Here is a 20,499-nt window from a genome sequence, read left to right as displayed (position 1 = left end):
GTGTATCTGTGTGTGTTAGTGGTGTATCGGTGTGTGTTAGTGGTGTATCGGTGTGTCTTAGTGGTGTATCTGTGTGTGTTAGTGGTGTGTCTGCGTGTGTTATTAGAGTGTCTGTGTGTGTTAGTGGTGTATCTGTGTGTGTTAGTGGTGTGTCTGCGTGTGTTATTAGAGTGTCTGTGTGTGTTAGTGGTGTGTCTGTGTGTGTTAGTGGTGTATCTGTGTGTGTTAGTGGTGTATCGGTGTGTGTTAGTGGTGTATCTGTGTGTCTTAGTGGTGTATCTGTGTGTGTTAGTGGTGTGTCTGCGTGTGTTATTAGAGTGTCTGTGTGTGTTAGTGGTGTATCTGTGTGTGTTAGTGGTGTATCGGTGTGTGTTAGTGGTGTATCGGTGTGTGTTAGTGGTGTATCGGTGTGTGTTAGTGGTGTATCGGTGCAGTGACTCAGGACCAGTTGGATGAGGGGACTGGTATGTTTGCTCAGCTCTTGGTGTTTCAGGGCTTTATAATGATAAGATTGGGGATAAGATACACTTATTCATTCAGATTTCTAAACTAGATCGATCATGGTGGGCTAGTGTAACAGACCGCTGTGCCACCTGAGCTCACTGTACACTGCATTGTCATGACAAGATCCAAGCCATGAAGTCCATGTAGATCTTCAGGAACATATTGTGGCAGGAATATAATCTAATACTTTGAGTGTTCTGAGGACCCCTGTGGCCTCAATCATTTTGAAAAGGGACATGCTTTGCACAACTTTGAACCTTCCTAGAGTTTACCATCCAGCCAAATCAGAGCTCCAAAAGTTCTGTGCACAGATGGGTTAACCTGTTAAATGGACAACCATCTCTGCAGTATTCCATAAATTAGGTTGTTGTTGCATAGTGGGAAGACAAAAGCCACTGTTGAGTAAAAGGCATTCAACTGCATGTACATGTGACTACAAGGTCTCTGCCAGCGTAGGCACAAATATTATGTGGTTGGATAAGCCTAAAATGTAACTTTTTTGAGGAGAACAACAAGCACTGGCTAATACCATTCCTCCAGTGAAACATGGTGGTAAAGCATCATGCTATGGGTGTTCAAATAAATGACAGGGATCTGGAAACTGGTAAGAACTGAGGGATGGATAAGCTCAGTCAAATACATAATCAATACAAAACCATAAAGATGATGCTAGACTGACCTGTCTCAGTCCAGATCTATCTGTTAAAGTCCAGACCTATGTCCCATTAAATTATAAATCACAATAAACAACAATGAAGACCCTGGACTGCTTTAAGTGTTATATAAATAAGAAAAAAGAAAAACACGCCACTCAGGTGGCACAGTGGTAAAAACACATGCTAGCGCACCAGAGCTGGGATTTCGAATACATTGTATCGAATCTCAGCTCTGCCATCCGGCTGGGCTGTGCGGCCACATGAACAACGATTGGCCTATTGTTCATATAGGGGTGGGGTATTAAGCCAGATAGGGACTCCTCGTAACTGTTACACTACAACCTCTGCTGGCTGATTGATGGCGCCTGCACAGAGGCGGGAAAAGAGTGCGGATCAGGGTGTCTCTCCATACACAAGGCTGATTCGCATATATGCACTCGCCTAGTGTGGGTGACAAAATGCATACGGCTTGTTGTTTTTTCCACAATTTTACTGGTTAAGTAAAAAATATCATTATGTTTCAGCTTATACCTCAACATACGATAATCCTGTACACAACGCTGAGAACTACTACAGCCAGGAGAGTATCCCAGATAACAGTCCCCATCCAGCCATCATTCGCCCTTCCTTACACAACATGCCTTAGAATCAAATTTCACTTCAGTATCTGAATGACAATAACACTGTAAGTACATAAAGGTATGCTATATTATATACACAGTATATATCACATTTAAAGCAAATGTGCAGCAAAAAGTTTAAATGACTAAAGTCTATCATATACTGATTATACAGGTATGCACACCAGTAGTTTTTAATATGTTAGGATGTTGTAAAATGCTATAGCTTTATCCAAATCAGTTAATCATTATTAACCTGTAGCTTTAGTACTACTAATGGAAATATAATCTAACATTGCATTTACCATACTTACATTGTTTAATCTATTTCATATTTATTGTGTGCAGAACAGCTTTTTATTTGATTATGAATAATGATAAATATGTGAACAAACATAAAAATGTTAAATGATATTCATAAAACTCAGATGTGGGATGTAAATTAGATAAGTGTTATTGTGTAGAGAACCCATATAATTAATATAAGTGTATTTGTCTTTTAACAGATGACAGACAGCAAGTCCAAGATCCACACTGCATGTTTAAGGACAGAAAAGTATAATTTACTTTATATTCACAAATAAACTCAAACTATTAAAATACTGAGAAATTTTTAATCATATTCCAGAATATTATTGTTTTATTTATTTCTTAAAATTGAACATACCAAAAATAACGGTGAAAAAAATGGTGATTAAGCTGCTTATTTTAACTTTTAAATTATTACTTGGTGCATATTGTATTCAGAGTTGACCAATAAAATACTTAACACAATGTCAAATGATTGTAGTGACTATGTTTAGAGACAGTATTTATTTGTGTTATATATTTGAAGTCTTGTGTACTGAATATATTTTAATAGTTTGGATTGTTGTGTAGTGTAAATGTTACTTGCATTACGTTTGCTGTAAATGAACTATAATTAAAATAAACAAAGAATTAAACAAACAGAGAAAAACAGTCGCTACTTGTGTTTGGTGAGCTTTGTAACTCAAGTATAACTCATAGCTGTTGTTAAAGTACATGTTGGAGTGCTGTTCTAGTTGCTAAGTTCCTACATAGATGTTAAATCTCTAGTAAGTTGGCAAGGTCATGTGCTGCCAAAGACCTGTGTTTAATCCTTGCCTTGGATTGTTTACCATCTAGTTAAAGACTTAAAATCACTCACATTTTTTAAGAAGACTTTATAGACATGATTTCTAGTCTAGATCATTCTAGCCTTGTATTTCCATTAAGCTCCTAGTAAGATAATGATAAGGATATACGTATATGTGTGTACACTGACAGATAAACCACACTTGGCACGTAATGTCATATAATTACTGCCTTCAAGACCTTGCAGTATGTATCAGTAACTCCCCAAGAAGGGCAGGGCAGCGTAAGTTTCATTTCTTTAATAGGGCAATAAGACCTTTTCTGCGTAGACTTGCGAAACCACACCGCAAACATGGATACAAGGTACAAAGTACCGCAACGAACAATGGAACAACTCATATGTCCTGGCATAGTAACAAGCTGTAATTATATGAGCACTAATGTAAGTGCTCAGAATGAAGACAAAGTACAATTTACTAAGTCATGTTACATTTTCTATGAACTAGTTTTTACCTCCTAATAATCACATACACCAAAAATTAAGTCACATGATATGCAGATAAAGCTCGACAAAATGTATTAAATAGTAGTGATCTTATAGATGGGTGGGTCACGGCTCATTACAAAAACCCTACACCTGCAAGATTATAAAGGATGAACAGAATACTCAAGATGCTTAAACAAGGCAGAACAATACTGTGGCTGAAGAGTCACAAACCATAAAGGAAAAAAAACGTAATGGGTGGTCAAAAAAACCCAAAAAACAATAAAACATCCACAGCCTGAAGCACAGAGAGCAGACAGGAATAGGAAAGAGTGGAAACTAGTTTTTGGAAAACCAACTGGCACATCTATTGTGGATCCAACTGTGGGTTGTATTGCACTGTGGTGTCATTACGCTACCTCTGGAGACTGAGTTTCCTGAGTTGTCTGATTCTCCTCTTCAGGATGCACCATACATTTTCAACAGCAGACAGATCTGGAATATTCTATAAACATTTACTTGTATTTTGTCTCCATCCCAACATTTTTGAGTGTGTTACAGGCATCAAGTTTAACATTTGTTTACATTAGGTTGTTACTTCTTAATAAAGTTATTAAAAGTTTAAGAAGAACGAAAATCAGAACGAAATCAGATTCTTGTTTTTATTTTTACATTTTACAATGTAAATTGTTTCAACTTCTCTGGAAACAGTGTTTGTAGTTTGCAAGCACATTCTAAACTGTTTTACCTGTTTCGTGCAGTTATTTTTTAAAGCTTCTTATATAAAAGTAACATGCTGGAGTGTTACCTCCAAAGATCCGTATTTGGAAAATGTACAATTAAGTGACAAATTAAAAGAAAACTCTGTACAGTGGTACCTTGTAACTCAATGTCCCATAAACTTGAAATCTTCGAAACAACGCCCTTTGTTGAGAAATTTGTACCCTTAAACTCAACGTTTCCCTTAAGCTCAACATGTTCATTTTGTTTTTTAAAAATGTATTTATTTAATTTTAAATTAACAATGAACAGTCACTTTGTTCAGCGCTCGGCTTGGGCGGTGCGGTAAACGTCATCGAAGTGTGCAGTTCAGGGCATGAACACATCTTTTCTTAGTAAGTGATTACTAATCAGTATGATGGAGCAACCTAATGAGACTGGTTGTCTTCCAAACTGACTCTTCCTATGATATTGTTCATCACATCGCCCAGAAGTTTTGTAGAATAGATTTGTAGAATATATTACAGGATGTATTAAAGCTGTTATATGAACTCATCGCAGTCCAACATGGTAGTAAGGCATATTATATTTGGTCAGAAAAGGTAATATATTGTGCCCTGAAGTTAAGAAACCTTGTCTAATTAAAAAAAAGGTATGACATATTAACCCTAAGTGGTAAAAAAAAGATACACACTAGGGTTGCAAAAGATGTGCTACTACAGGGCACCCTGTCAACAAACAATAGTACAGTCCAGCACATCTTTCTAAGCTTGGTAGGTATTGTTTGTTCTTAACTAAAATAAGAAAAGGTGTTAAATCAATACAAAATAATAAAACTGGAGCTACAGCAGTGCCCTTCCTTAAGGTCTGATTTTTGTTTTTGCAAGTAATAACACTTGCAAGTAATAACACTTGCAAGTAATAACAACTGGTCAAGTGTCATAAAAAGGTCAGATTTCTTCAGTTTTGCATGTGTCACACTTGTTTTAGATCTTCAAGTAAAAATTGTATATCTTTAACATAACAAATATTTAACACTGATCAGTTACCAAATTGTATTGTTAAATTAGACTAGACCCAGGTTGATTTTTACGACCCCTGCTTAAACACCTCTTATAGAACCTTTATAGCAATGTGATGTAGGCTAAACAGTCTTAACAAGAGGCCACTATGCTGCCTTCAAAACTGTGTCTGTGGTAAAGTAGTACAATATAAATATAATATATAAAATACATAATAATAATATGTATAAAATAATATAAAAATACAGTAAAAATGTGTTGTTTTGATACCAAACACAGAATTTAGCCTCCAAGAAAAACAAATTGTTCAAGACTTAAAAGGCAGACTGCAAGCAGGATACGTTACAATCTGCCCTTTGAGGGCCACCATAATGCAGATGTGGCCCTCTGTGAAAATGAGTTTGACACCCCTGATCTAGAGCAACTGAACATCTAAGCATCTGCAGGCCTAGATGTGTTTTCCCATGTTCTCTAACTAATATTACATTTTGGAGCTCGGGTGGCGCAGGGATCCGTTACCACTATTGACTATAAGACATGATGGCCAAAGGCCTATGATGAATTGGCACACTGACCAGGATCTTCCTGCCTTGCACCCACCACGACTCTGACCAGGATAAAAGTTGATAATAAAATTATGTATTTAGTTACTGTACTACAAAAAACAATTTGGCATAATTTTATGTCTTTATTCTTTAAAATGATAACATTGCTAAATCCCGCAGCTTCAAAATTATTCCCGTCTTAAGCCCTTTATCGTCTTCTAATTATATTTCTTCTAATTCTATTTTGTATGTTTTTAAGCAGTGATAAAGTTTGTGACTCTCCCAGAAACATGAATAAAATAGTCTTTTTAAGTTGTGGCTCACTGTCAAGTGCTATGATAAAAAGGTTAAAAAGCTTTAAAACATGGTAATGGGTATAGAAAATATATATCATCCAAATATTAATTTTAACAAGCATTTTGTAAGTTGAAATACAGACATTTATAAGCAGGGTGGTTGTTATCTAAAATAAATCTTAAACTGTGTTACAGGTGTATTTTCTATCTTGTTTTTATTTGACACTTTTGGATGCACTTAATTTGAGTGCACTCTGCCGACATCTGCTGGCTGTTTGACAACAACTGTGGATCATCTCTGTAATGAAATGTAATGCACGCTTTGATCAACGCTTTAGTTTTATTCTATTATGTTTTTTAATCTTCTCATGTCTCACAACTATTGCCAGATATTTCTTGTTTTAAACTTTTTTCTTATGAAACTGCTTTTGCCATTAAAAAAGGTTTGGGTGTATACATACACCAAAAAACTACTGAACGTACAACATTGGTAACTGTACACAGGGATTGCTCTGCACAAAATTCTAATTCTTACCATAGTAGTCAGTGTAGCTTGCTATCTACGGTATACCACATCCTTTAGGGTTCCCCACAGGTAGAGTTTTTGGGGTGGTAAATATGGGAACGAGGCGTAAAGGAGTAAATTCAAGAGCATATATTTGTATTTGTGTAGCCATCCATCCAGTTCAGACGAGAACAATTGAACTTTTTGAGCTCCTAGTTAGGCCATTGGCATCGTCATGACTCAGTGGTGCACTAGCATAACCGAGTGCTTGTGAACCAACACTTAACACTTACTTACTAGCCATTAACACTTACTAGCTACACTATAAAGAATTCATACACATTAAGAATGCCAAAATGATTCAAGCCAATTTAAAATCATGGTGAGTGGAAAAGCATATCAGAATACACAGGACTTCAAACCCAAAGCCAATGGGCCACAACAGTGGAAGATCGCATCAGATTTCACTCATGTCAGCCAAAACCAGGACGCCACAGTGGCCAAATGCTCATCAAAACTAAAAGCTAAAGGTCAGATACGATGTTGCCACAATTTAACCATTTTTATTATATAAAGTATGTATGTGTGTATCTCTGTCTCTCTCTTTTTACCAACCAACAAAAGTCTGAATGGCTTCCCCAATTACCAGAACTAAATCAAACTGAGCAATTTGAGATGTGGTAGGACACTTGAAGCATAAATGTGCAGCTGACAAAGCTGCAGCAGTTGTGTGATGCAATCATGTCAACTTGGAGCAAAATCCCCAACTCCAGATTCCATGTTATTTTTATTTAACATTAGGTTTAGGTTTACTGCTGTATAAACTATACCTTAAAATAACCATATATTTAGTAATTTTTTACTCCAATAATCTAGTCATTTTGAAAAAAATAAAATAAAATTTAATAACTTAAAACAATTAAATAAACATTACAAAATCTTAACCATCTTAATCCTATAATGTACTTTTGTTAACACATAAATTAGCCAAATACAAAACAGAGACATAGTCTGCTGCTATACAGCACACTGCTGTGGACACATACAGTAGCAAAATCTGAATCTAAATTGTGCCAAAATATATGAAACGTTGTGACTGAGAATTTTTTTACTCCTTGTCAGTTTGTCAGTGCCTTAAAGATGCATATTGCTTTTAGCAAAATGTCTGGTTTATGCCTCCATCTCAACATGTTTTAAAGACTTAATATAGTTAGAGGGGCAGGAAGAAAAACAGCTGAGATGTTAAATTTTAAAACATAAAGATGTGTGATGTGCATCTCGACTAAGACAAGATAAGTGCATGGATAAGTAAGTTCAAGACAGATATACAGTGTCCAAAGTAAACAGCATACTAGATTATTACACCACAAGTATTACAACTTGTTGAAATTAGCATGTGGGTTCAGACACAACTTTTGGGTCAATGTTGGCTTTGCACAAGACAGCATCGAGCAATATTAAAACTTAAATCAATTTTTCAAGGACGAAGGAATTAGCTTGTGAAGGCATTAGATTATGTTACTGTTTGAGTAACAGAAAACTGTAGATTGACGCAACAATAAAATTCATACATTTTCAGTCTATCAAGAGTTACAATTTACATTAACTTCGTCAAAATTATAAGATGTTTCCAGTGCAGCCTACATTTAGGCTGTTTTGGCAGGGTAAAATATGTTAGCTACATTTTAACTTGCAACCATGCAATGTCTTACTCCAATGATTCTGAACAGACTCAAAAATACAATTATTCCTACTGTACCGTTGTAAATAAAAAGGGCCTTTTGATGTTATCTTCGATTATTGGCGTTTGAGAAGGGCTACCGGCACCATAAACAGATTTATGGGACACAGACCAGATGCTGCCCAATCAGCTTTGTCTCCTTTGTGTTTTGGCGTTTCCTTTGTGTTTTGTTCTGTTACCCCTTCCTTCTGATTACTTTTTTCCACAGCAGTTTGTCCGCTAAGTGCTTGTGAGGTAACCTCAGTGCCTTCAGCTGGATGAACAAATGCAGGTCCCTGATCATTGCTGGGCTTCGATGGAGGTCTGTTTAGACGTGTGTATTCCAGAAGTAAATGATGCTGCAGTTCCTTACAGTCCAGCAAGGGGAGCTCTTCAGGCAAACACATCAGCAGGTCAAAAACCACTGCATTTTCTGAAAGGTCAGGAAATAAACAGTCACGTTTGTCATAAAATACAACCCCAAATCGGAACATTGCATTTTATTTTATTTGCATACTGTCCCAACATTTTCTGATTTGGGGTTGTAACATTTAAAGTGAATAAAACACATTAAATATGAATGTCACATATTATATATGTATACCATGTCATATACATACCCATTGCAGTGAGAGTTGGATTGTTGTTTTTGTTGTTTATACTCGCCAGAAAACGATAAATATTTTCAAAATCCACCACAAAGTTCATGCATATTGATTTAGACAGGTGGCCTTGATTAGATTGTCCACTTTCAGAGGGCTTAACCGGTTGATTAGATGTTGATGAGAGTAAGACCGGAGCATTAGACACAGCTTTTAAAATAGACACTGATGGTGCTGACTTTAAGACCGGCTGATTCTGGCTGCTAGAAGGCTGGCTTAAAGACTTGGGAGTTCTGGGTGTGGATGGCTTTAACGAGTCATTGTCCGGCATACAATTTGACTCACTGGATTTATTCTCAGCATGTGATAGCACGGGATGAGGTAGAGTCATTATCCTAGTGGTTTGGGCAGAGGGGCTGAAACCTGCATCATTCCCAGGCATTCTACAGGTTTGAACTGGCAGAATTATCACTGGAGAAGGAGTGGAAGGCATTTTAGACAGTGAAGGTGACATGCATAGCGGGCTCATGGGTACAGTGTGCAAGTTGTTGGCCACAAGATCTGGAGTGTTAATAGAACGTGGAGGATCGGAGTGGAGTAGACTGCATGGCTCTGTGGCAGCGATGATGAGCATCTAAATAAAAAAAAACAGACATTAATAAATTAATATTTAGGAATTTAAAGTGTTTAAAACAGGCTGTTGGATGGACAAGACACATTGATGTCAGGGTATATCGCTATAGCATCTGGTACAAACCAACACAAGAGCTACTGTGGTTTACATTGCAGATCATTTTAATACTGTTGATGAGGTAAATTTTTCACAACACAGTGCATCAGACCCTTCTCTGTATGGGGCTGAATAGTCACAGGCCAGGCAAAGCACCCATGCAAACTTCTGTCCACCATCGAAATCATTTACAGTTAACACACAGACATTGAAACTGGACATGGGAGCAGTGGAGGAGGTTGACTGGTCTGACAAATCCTGTTTTCTCCAAGATAATATGGACGACCAGGTGTGTGCATCACTAAACTGCGGAAAAGATAGCAACAGGATGCACTGTATGAAGATCCACCTTGCTACATACAGAAGATATCATGTCTAGGCAGATCAGAGCTGTTTTTACCACATCAGTGTATACTTCAAATAAACAAATTTCTCAATTTAAGCACATTTTAATAAAAATAAAAAACATGTTACTTTACATTATGGTAGTGTTCATTACTTGCCTGAGAAAAGGCAGAAGATAATGTTTCCTCATGAACACCAGTCATTCTTTTTGCTAGCTCTGCCCATATTTCAATTGGTACTTTGATTTTTAGTTCCTCTTGTCTTTGTTTTTGAACCTGCAGGTACACCTGTCTCACCACCTGTTTCTTCAAGGACTTGATCATATTGTGAAACTAAAAGGAAACACAACAGCAGGTAAAAAAATGTGTTTTAGTTATTTAAGTATGCAAACACACTTGCTATGATTCTACATGCTAGGACTTTTATACAAAATTTTGCCTTGACAGTAACTGAGTACAGCTGTTACTTCTTTGACTTGCTTGTAGTACATAATAAATTTTAGCTTATCCAGGGGTCGATACCAAACTACATCAAATGTACAATCTGAACACAGTATTTACATACCTCAGGCAGGGAGCTTTTGGGGACCTTCTTTCGAAGCTCAAAAACATCCAATTTTTTCAGCTTATGCTGCTGTTTCAGAGCAAACAGGAGCATCTTCAGATCCTGGCGATGCCAACTAGTAACCGAGTTCCTCCTTGATTCAGTTTTGTTTAAGGCTAAAAAACGTGATGGTAAATGTCGGTGGCGAGATGGGGGCTTCATAGTGACTGAAAGCATAAACATGGTCAGTTGATTAGTGCATTTTGCTTTGAAATGCATAGTCACAAGGGTGAATCATTTTCTGCCACTTGGAATAAAAGTATAGACATCACAACTTATCGTACAGGAGTCATAACAACAAAGGAAACCAAAAAGTGATAAAGAAATCAAAACGGCCGCTCAGGTGGCGCAGCGGTAAAGTACGCTAGCGCACCAGAGTTGGGGTTTCGAATACATCATATCGAATCTCAGCTCTGCCTTTCCAACTGGGCTGGGCGGCAGCATGAACAACGATTGGCTGTTGTTCAGGGTTAGAGGGTAAGAAAGTCAGATCATAGGTCCTCATAACTGGTGCTACTGCGGCCCCTGCTGGCTGACTGATGGCGCCTGCACAGGGCTGAGGAATAATGCTGATGGAGGTGTGGCCCTCCATACACAGTGCCCGTCAAGTGTATGAACTTGACTCGTGCAGGTGAAAAATGCAGTGTGTACTGACTGTGCGTGCCGGAGGGGGCGCATGTCAGTTGAGCCGCGTCCTCAGTCAGCAGTCCCCTGATGACTTGTTGTACAACCAGCTGTTTCAAGTAAACACCTGGCTTTGTTTTTACCACAGTCATAAAGAAGCTCTCACACATGTTGAAAAATTGTTACTTGCTTTTCCATCACTCAGTTAGATAAATTTAGTTCATTCTATCGGTTTTCTCTCATGCACTTTATTAACATTTTTTAAAATAAATTTTGAAGACAACGAGGGTGATCAGGGCAGTAAACTAACATTCCACTGATACAGTAAAAAAATAGTTTTTGGTCTTACTTGTAACACACAAAATACATCCATCAGTCATTTCCACACAACCTCGTGTATTTTTATATAGATCAATAGACTGATCAGGTGTGCCAATTAATCATACATTAGAATTACTGAGATCTAAGAGTCCTGTATGAATTAAATCTTACTGTTCCTAATGCTTCCTCATTTCTCTTAAATAGAAAATAAAATAAATTACGGCTGGTCTGCAGATAAGCAGATCTGTTGTGTGACAATTTACAACACTGCTCTAAAAATGTGTACTGCGTTCTAAACAACCATATGTCTTCCTGTGGACACATTTATTTAGCCAGATGCCTCATACTGCCCAGCTCCTTTTTATGTGGTGTTCTGTTATGTGAAGTTTTACTTAAACTAATACTCCTTAACCTATTTAATCTATGCTCATTTAGGTTGTCCTCCAGGCCACCCAAGAAGGATGGGTCCCTGCTGAGTCTGGTTGCTCTCAAGGTTTCTTCCAGTATTTTAAGGGAGTTTTTCCTTGCCACTGTCGCCCTCGGCTTGCTCAACAGGGTTTTTTTGGTCTGTTGGTCCTGGATTCTGTCCACATTTGAGAACCATGGACTTTAAGGTATGATGATGATGAACAGTTAAGTCACAGTGTTCCGTACATTACCTGACTTTCATACTGTAGTAATAAATACTGGTTGCTGCCCATTTGCATCTACCTACGAAATTGTATAATGACTAAGAATTGCGTGTTATTTGTACTACTGAGATAGACTTAAATTCCCGAATGTTTAACGAATGTTGAATATGAAACTAACGCGTTTATTGACCAGAAACGTCCACTATAAAACTAGCGTAACCAAGGTGCATGTACAAATGCTGTACTAGTGTAGTGAGCTATCGTCAGCTAGCTAACATGCTATAAGTCTTCTATCTTAACTACATTTCCACCTAAATAAATTACTATACATTTTTATAAGAAGCCATTTCTGACCACGCTGCAGAGCACAACATAAACCAAAAATAACATTTAATATAAAGTCATACCTGTAGCGTGTTTATCAACTGCTGTACTGGTCCCGTTCAAAACACTGCAAACGGAGAGGCAACGTTGGACGAGTCGCTAGAGGGACCAAAAAGGACGGCATTCAAAACGCGTTTAGCAAAGATTTGGCAGTGGTTCTCACGACCCGTGTTACTTGATCACCGAAATAAAAGTAGCTTGCTTTTTACACTCACTTAATTCCTTTGTTTCTATGTAAGTGTGAATATTGAAATTAGCCCATAAAACATGATGTGTGACACCATTGTTGACTGTGAGGGCACAACTTGCCACAGCTACTGCTGCAAAAACATCTTTTTACAAAGCCAAGCTTGAACAATCTTCTGCTGACCCACGTAAGCTTCATGCTATCTTTTCCTCTCTTCTAAACCCTCCTCCTCCTCCCCCTTCTGCCTCTCTCACTGCTACTGACTTTTCAACATTCTTTCAGGACAAGATCGACAAAATCAATCAATCCTTCTCTCCGACTGACCCACTGTCAACTGACCCTCAACCCACCAACACACTCACCAGCTTCACCCCACTCACCATGGATGAGGTTACACAGCTCCTCTCATCCAGCAATCCCACTACATGCACACTTGACCCTATACCATCCACCATCCTCAAAGACATCTCACAGGACCTAATCCCCTTCATCACACCCATCATCAACAACTCCCTGACATCAGGTGTTGTCCCTACTGCTTTTAAGAAGGCTCAGGTCATTCCCCTTCTTAAGAAACCTACACTAGACACTACAGACATTAACAACTACAGACCTGTCTCACTCCTCTCTTTTCTATCCAAAATTCTTGAACGTGCTGTCTATAACCAACTATCTGCCTTTCTCACTCAGAATGACCTCCACGATCCGTACCAGTCTGGCTTCAAGGCAGCGCATTCTACGGAAACAGCACTGGTAGCTGTTACTGAGAAGCTTCATGCAGCCAAAGCAGCCAAACTGTCATCTGTCCTTATTCTTCTTGACCTCTCTGCAGCCTTCGACACCGTGAATCACAGCATTCTCTTGTCCACACTCTCAAACCTTGGTAACAGGTTCAGCATGGCAATGGATGGCCTCCTACCTCGAAGGGCGCTCCTACCAAGTGTCATGGAGGGGATCCATATCTCCCCCATGCACTCTCTCAACCGGTGTTCCTCAGGGCTCTGTACTTGGCCCACTTCTTTTCTCTATCTACACCCGCTCTCTGGGTAAGGTCATAGCCTCCCATGGCTTCTCCTACCACTCCTATGCAGATGACACTCAGCTCGTTCTGTCATTTCCTCCTTCAGACACACAAGCCTCAGCTCGCATCTCAGCATGTCTGCGAGATATCTCACAATGGATGTCAGCTCATCATCTAAAACTTAATCCCAGCAAGACAGAGGTGTTGCTTATTCCTGGAGATCAGTCTCCAACCCAGGACCTAGTCATTTCTCTGGATGACTCCCAGATCAGACCATCTGATAAGGTAAGAAGTCTTGGTGTTGTCCTGGATAACCAGCTGACCTTCTCTCCTTATATAGCCAACATGACAAGATCGTGCTGGTTCCTCCTGTACAACATCAGGAAGATTCAGCCATTTCTCTCCAGGGAAGCTACCCAGATTCTGGTGCAATCACTTGTAATCTCACGGTTGGACTACTGCAACTCCCTTCTGGCAGGAGCGCCCATGTCCACTATTAAACCCTTGCAGCTCATTCAAAATGCAGCTGCCCGTCTGGTTTTTAACCAGCCCAAACACTGCCACATCACCCCACTGCTGTGTTCTCTTCACTGTAGCTGCACGCATTCAGTTTAAAACACTGACACTCGCCTCCGAAGCCAAAAATGGACCAGCCCCAAGCTACCTTCGGGGTCTAATCAAACCCCGCTCTGTACCACGCAACCTCCGAGCCACCAGTCTCGTTCGACTTGAGCCTCCATCCAGGACTAAAGGAAGACAAGCATCAAGGCTGTTCTCTGTTCTAGCGCCCAAGTGGTGGAATGAACTTCCTCTGTCTGTCCGGACATCTGAGTCTCTTGCTGTCTTTAAAAAGCGATTAAAAACCTTCACCTCTTTACTAAGCACTTAAGCTGACTTGTACTTATTTACTAACATCTTGTTCCGTCCTTTTCCATTTCCAAAAAAAAAAAAAAACACTTTGGTTCTAACAGGTTTTAGCAGATTTGTGTTCTTCAACTGTTGTTTACCTAAACTTGAGAAATGAAATGTTCACTTTGGAAGCACTTCTGTAAGTCGCTCTGGATAAGAGCGTCTGCTAAATGCTGAAAATGTAAGTGTAAGCTACACTAAATACGTGTTAACATTCCTAGAGGAGTGGCAGCTGTTATGGCTGGCAGGAAGTGAAACAGAATGATTAACAACTCCACCAACTTTTGGCCATGTAGTGTAACTTCTTCCATTTTTATAATCTCATACACACTTGCATAGGATTTTATATTTTTATTTTGTATTTTGTTTTACTCTGACCTTTACAGGGCTGACTATGAACAGTAATAAACAGCCTGTATATTCTACATATTAAGCTTTTAGTTGTTTTTCTTATTTATTTATGTATTTATTTCACTTCAGTTTGTTTGTTTATTAGGATTTTAACGTCATGTTTTACACTTTTGTTACATTCATGACAGGAACGGTAGTTACTCATTACACAAGGTTGATTAGTTCACACAAGGTTATATCAAACACAGTCATGGACAATTTTGTATCTCCAATTCACCTCACTTGCATGTCTTTGGACTGTGGGAGTAAACCGGAGCACCCGGAGTAAACCCACGCAGACACGGGAAGAACATGCAAACTCCACACAGAAAGGACCCGGACCGCCCCACCCGGGGATCAAACCCAGGACCTTCTTGCTGTGAGGTGACAGTGTTACCCACTTAGCCACCGTGCCGCCCCCTTTCACTTCAGTAAAAATAGCATTTGTATGGCTGGGCACTGATGTTAGTCAAGAAAAACTCAACTAACGTTCCAGTTCATTCCAAAGCTGTTCAGTGGGCTGAGGTCAGAGCTCTGTGCAAGCCACTGGAGTTTCTTTAATAGAAACCAAGCTTTTCTTCTTGTCTTTATAGACCATTCTTTGTGTACAGGGGGACAGCCTTGCTGCCAGATTTCTGACAGTGTATAACAACCACAATCCACATTTTGTTGCGCTGTTTACAGAGGCTCAGGAAGCGAATTAAGAGCACTGTGTTCCAAAAGATGTCACACCTGGCTGTTATGCCATTGCATTATAAACATTATGCACAAACTTGCATAAAACATTATGCACTTAACTTGTTGGAGGCTTATCACAACAGATGAAGACAGGACATGAAATCAGTGATAACTCTGTTGTCGTGCGGTGAGTGACTTTTTTCCTTTTTGCATTTCCCCCCCAATTTTCCTCCCAATCTAGATGTATCCAATTACCGGACTGCATTACGCTTCCTCTCTACTGATGTTGACCTCCTTTCTGACTGAGGAGAGCCGTGACTAACACCCCCCCCCCCCCCCCCCCAACACGTGTAGTAGCTGACTGCATCTTTTCATCTGCACAAGTTGAGTTCATATGTGGATCAGCTTTGCACACGAACAGTCACACCCTGATTCCCCGTGTCTGTGCAGGCGCCATCAATCAGCTAGCAGAGGTCATAATTGCATCAGTTATGAGGAATCCCCTCTGGAACCCTCCCTGCGAACGAGCCAATCATTGTTTGTGTAGACACCCAGCCGGCCAATAGCAGAGCTGAATTTGAACAAACATGTTCGAGCTCTGGTGTGCTAGCGTGTTTTACCTCTGCGCCACCTGAGTGCCAGTGATTTGATTTTTCAGTACCTTTACCAGCTAGGATAAAGTTTATATTTATCTTATGTGCGTTCATTTAAATTGTGTTGCCTACCTCTTCTATATTCAGTTGGCAGTCCCCTATATTTTAAAGTGCGCCTAGTGGCAATGATTACAAACTTTAATAAAGTAAAGAGACACCATGTAGGCTGCCGCTTTTGTATTTTATGACAGTATCCACTTTCCTGATGGAGCCATTAAAATATATATTTTGTAATTTTTAAAATATATTTTATTTAAGTTTTTGTAGATTTGTCACCAAACACTTTCCTCTTATGTATAAAAAAATCTTTCATTTGAAATTTTTGCATGCCATTTAAAATGTTCTTTGTATGGTATGGTGCCTTCCTGGGGCAAAAAGGCTTGCATGCATCTTGGCTAGCAATAAGCTTTGCTGTCTAGAGTTTTATCTCCTGTCACAGTCCTCCATGGCAGAAATATCTCAGCAGAAGTGCCAGACTAAACCTACCACTTTGAATGTTTGTATGGTGCAAGAAGATGGGACCCTCTCACAATAGCAGAAGGAATGTTCTGGAGTCACTAGGAGTCAAAATCAACCTGACAGCTTTTAATAATTATAGCAGTAATTATTATTATATCAGTGCTATTTCACTTTGTCTAGAGGAATAATAATAAAATAATAATAATGATTTTATTTTAGGGCTCTATAATGTAAATCCTTCAAGACAAACAGAGAGTACAGTTCCTAAATTGAAATGCGGTTCATTAAGCAGAAAGAACATTTAAAACCATTCATTAATTCAGTGTTTTACCCCGGCTTTATCCTGCACAGGGTTGTGGTGGGGCAGGAAACATCCCGGACAGGTTGCCAGTCCATTACAGGGCAGACACACACACACACACACACACACACACACACACACATGCATTCACACACACACACACACACACACTTAGGGTATTTTTAGTATCTCCAATTGGCCTGACTGCCTGTCCTTGGACTTTGGGAGGAAACAGGAGCACCCAGAGAAAACCCAAGTGGACATAGGGAAAACAGACAAACTTCACACATAGAACCCTAGCTGCCAGGCTGTTCTTGCTGTGAGGCGACCACGCCACCCAGAGTACCACCATGCCACCTCATTTAAAAACATCTAAATGTAAAACGTATGCCAAACATGTATGTGGTGGTAAAACACGCTAGAACACCAAAGCGGACATCTCAAACTCGCAACTTTGAATCTCAGCTACGCTACCGGCAGGCCGGCCGCCTACATGGATAATGATTGGCTCATCCTTCAGGTGAGGATTGCTGGAAAAGATTCCTCATAACTGCTTCAATTACGACCTCTGCTGGCTGATTGATGGCGCCTGCACAGTTAGACGGGGGAAATGGAGATCAGCGCATGCAGTTACTCTACACAAAAAACTGCAGTGTAAACTGTTAACTAATTTATGTGGTGAAAAGTAACCTGCCCAGACACAAGTACCCACCTAAGTAGTAATTATCAAGTGGATATTTGGTTTAATGTACAGTAGAATAAAAGCATTGATGTACGTCATATTTATGGCAAAAGCAAAACACATCTCGTCTTATTTTTCTAATGATCTATTCTCCTCTCTATGTACAGTGTATCACAAAAGTGAGTACACCCCTCACATTTCTGCAGATATTTAAGTATATCTTTTCATGGGACAACACTGACAAAATGACACTTTGACACAATGAAAAGTAGTCTGTGTGCAGCTTGTATAACAGTGTAAATTTATTCTTCCCTCAAAATAACTCAATATACAGCCATTAATGTCTAAACCACTGGCAACAAAAGTGAGTACACCCCTAAGAGACTACACCCCTAAATGTCCAAATTGAGCACTGCTTGTCATTTTCCCTCCAAAATGTCATGTGATTTGTTAGTGTTACTAGGTCTCAGGTGTGCATAGGGAGCAGGTGTGTTCAATTTAGTAGTACAGCTCTCACACTCTCTCATACTGGTCACTGAAAGTTCCAACATGGCACCTCATGGCAAAGAACTCTCTGAGGATCTTAAAAGACGAATTGTTGCGCTACATGAAGATGGCCAAGGCTACAAGAAGATTGCCAACACCCTGAAAGTGAGCTGCAGCACAGTGGCCAAGATCATCCAGCGTTTTAAAAGAGCAGGGTCCACTCAGAACAGACCTCGCGTTGGTCGTCCAAAGAAGCTGAGTGCACGTGCTCAGCGTCACATCCAACTGCTGTCTTTGACAGATAGGCACAGGAGTGCTGTCAGCATTGCTGCAGAGATTGAAAAGGTGGGGGGTCAGCCTGTCAGTGCTCAGACCATACGCCGCACACTACATCAAATTGGTCTGCATGGCTGTCACCCCAGAAGGAAGCCTCTTCTGAAGTCTCTACACAAGAAATCCCGCAAACAGTTTGCTGAAGACATGTCAACAAAGGACATGGATTACTGGAACCATGTCCTATGGTCTGATGAGACCAAGATTAATTTGTTTGGTTCAGATGGTCTCAAGCATGTGTGGCGGCAATCAGGTGAGGAGTACAAAGATAAGTGTGTCATGCCTACAGTCAAGCATGGTGGTGGGAATGCCATGGTCTGGGGCTGCATGAGTGCAGCAGGTGTTGGGGAGTTACATTTCATTGAGGGACACATGAACTCCAATATGTACTGTGAAATACTGAAGCAGAGCATGATCCCCTCCCTCCGGAAACTGGGTCGCAGGGCAGTGTTCCAGCATGATAATGACCCCAAACACACCTCTAAGACGACCACTGCTTTATTGAAGAGGCTGAGGGTAAAGGTGATGGACTGGCCAAGCATGTCTCCAGACCTAAACCCAATAGAACATCTTTGGGGCATCCTCAAGCGACCAGCAGAAAAGCGCAAAGTCTCGAATATCCGCCAGCTCCGTGATGTCGTCATGGAGGAGTGGAAAAGCATTCCAGTGGCAACCTGTGAAGCTCTGGTAAACTCCATGCCCAGGAGAGTTAAGGCAGTTCTGGGAAATAATGGTGGCCACACAAAATATTGACACTTCAGGAACTTTCACTAAGGGGTGTACTCACTTTTGTTGCCGGTGGTTTAGACATTAATGGCTGTATATTGAGTTTTTTTGAGGGAAGAATAAATTTACACTGTTATATAAGCTGCACACAGACTACTTTTCATTGTGTCAAAGTGTCATTTTGTCAGTGTTGTCCCATGAAAAGATATACTTAAATATCTGCAGAAATGTGAGGGGTGTACTCACTTTTGTGATACACTGTATGTCTCTGAGGTATCAGGCTACTGGAAAATTCCATTAACTCACAGTATATAAAGCTATTGTTCCAAGGTGCACACCTTGAGGCCTTGGCAACTCAGGGAAAGTCTATTGATAAGGTAGGGTAACAGGCCCTTTGCTAGAGTAAACATTAAACAATGAGATCTTTATTAAAAACAAAATTATTTGTGTTAAAGCAATCTGTCTGTAATTCAGATCTAGTTGTAAAACATGCATTAGTTATTGTACATTGTGTATGTGTTTATAATATTTATTAAGGTAAACAAAAATCTAACAAAGATTTAAAGCTCACTTACATAATTTGTATTTAAGCATGATACCATTACAGTGTATCACAAAAGTGAGTACACCCCTCACATTTCTGCAAATATTTCATTATATCTTTTCATGGGACAACACTATAGACATGAAACTTGGATATAACTTAGAGTAGTCAGTGTACAGCTTGTATAGCAGTGTAGATTTACTGTCTTCTGAAAATAACTCAACACACAGCCATTAATGTCTAAATAGCTGGCAACATAAGTGAGTACACCCCACAGTGAACATGTCCAAATTGTGCCCAAATGTGTCGTTGTCCCTCCCTGGTGTCATGTGTCAAGGTCCCAGGTGTAAATGGGGAGCAGGGCTGTTAAATTTGGTGTTTTGGGTACAATTCTGTCATACTGGCCACTGGATATTCAACATGGCACCTCATGGCAAAGAACTCTCTCAGGATGTGAGAAATAGAATTGTTGCTCTCCACAAAGATGGCCTGGGCTATAAGAAGATTGCTAACACCCTGAAACTGAGCTACAGCATGGTGGCCAAGGTCATACAGCGGTTTTCCAGGACAGGTTCCACTCGGAACAGGCTTCGCCAGGGTCGACCAAAGAAGTTGAGTCCACGTGTTCGGCGTCATATCCAGAGGTTGGCTTTAAAAAATAGACACATGAGTGCTGCCAGCATTGCTGCAGAGGTTGAAGACGTGGGAGGTCAGCCTGTCAG

General features: G+C 39.8%; 1 protein-coding gene across 1 annotated transcript; it reads right to left on the bottom strand.

Moving 5' to 3' along the window:
- Positions 1–7,326: 7,326 nt before the first annotated feature.
- snapc2 (small nuclear RNA activating complex, polypeptide 2) lies at positions 7,327–12,462 on the bottom strand. The gene is made up of 5 exons (XM_062993189.1): positions 12,432–12,462; positions 10,409–10,614; positions 10,003–10,176; positions 8,788–9,403; positions 7,327–8,600 (listed from the first exon to the last, which is right to left on the bottom strand). Exons 2-5 carry the CDS (start codon positions 10,607–10,609, stop codon positions 8,245–8,247), a joined length of 1,347 nt encoding a protein of 448 aa, XP_062849259.1. The 5' UTR covers positions 10,610–10,614; positions 12,432–12,462; the 3' UTR covers positions 7,327–8,244.
- Between the last annotated feature and the right edge of the window lie 8,037 nt (positions 12,463–20,499).

The sequence above is a fragment of the Trichomycterus rosablanca genome, chromosome 4, assembly GCF_030014385.1.
Source record: "Trichomycterus rosablanca isolate fTriRos1 chromosome 4, fTriRos1.hap1, whole genome shotgun sequence".
NCBI lineage: Eukaryota > Metazoa > Chordata > Actinopteri > Siluriformes > Trichomycteridae > Trichomycterus > Trichomycterus rosablanca.
Note: the sequence above shows the minus strand (reverse complement) of the source record. Positions and strands in the feature narration are given on the sequence as shown.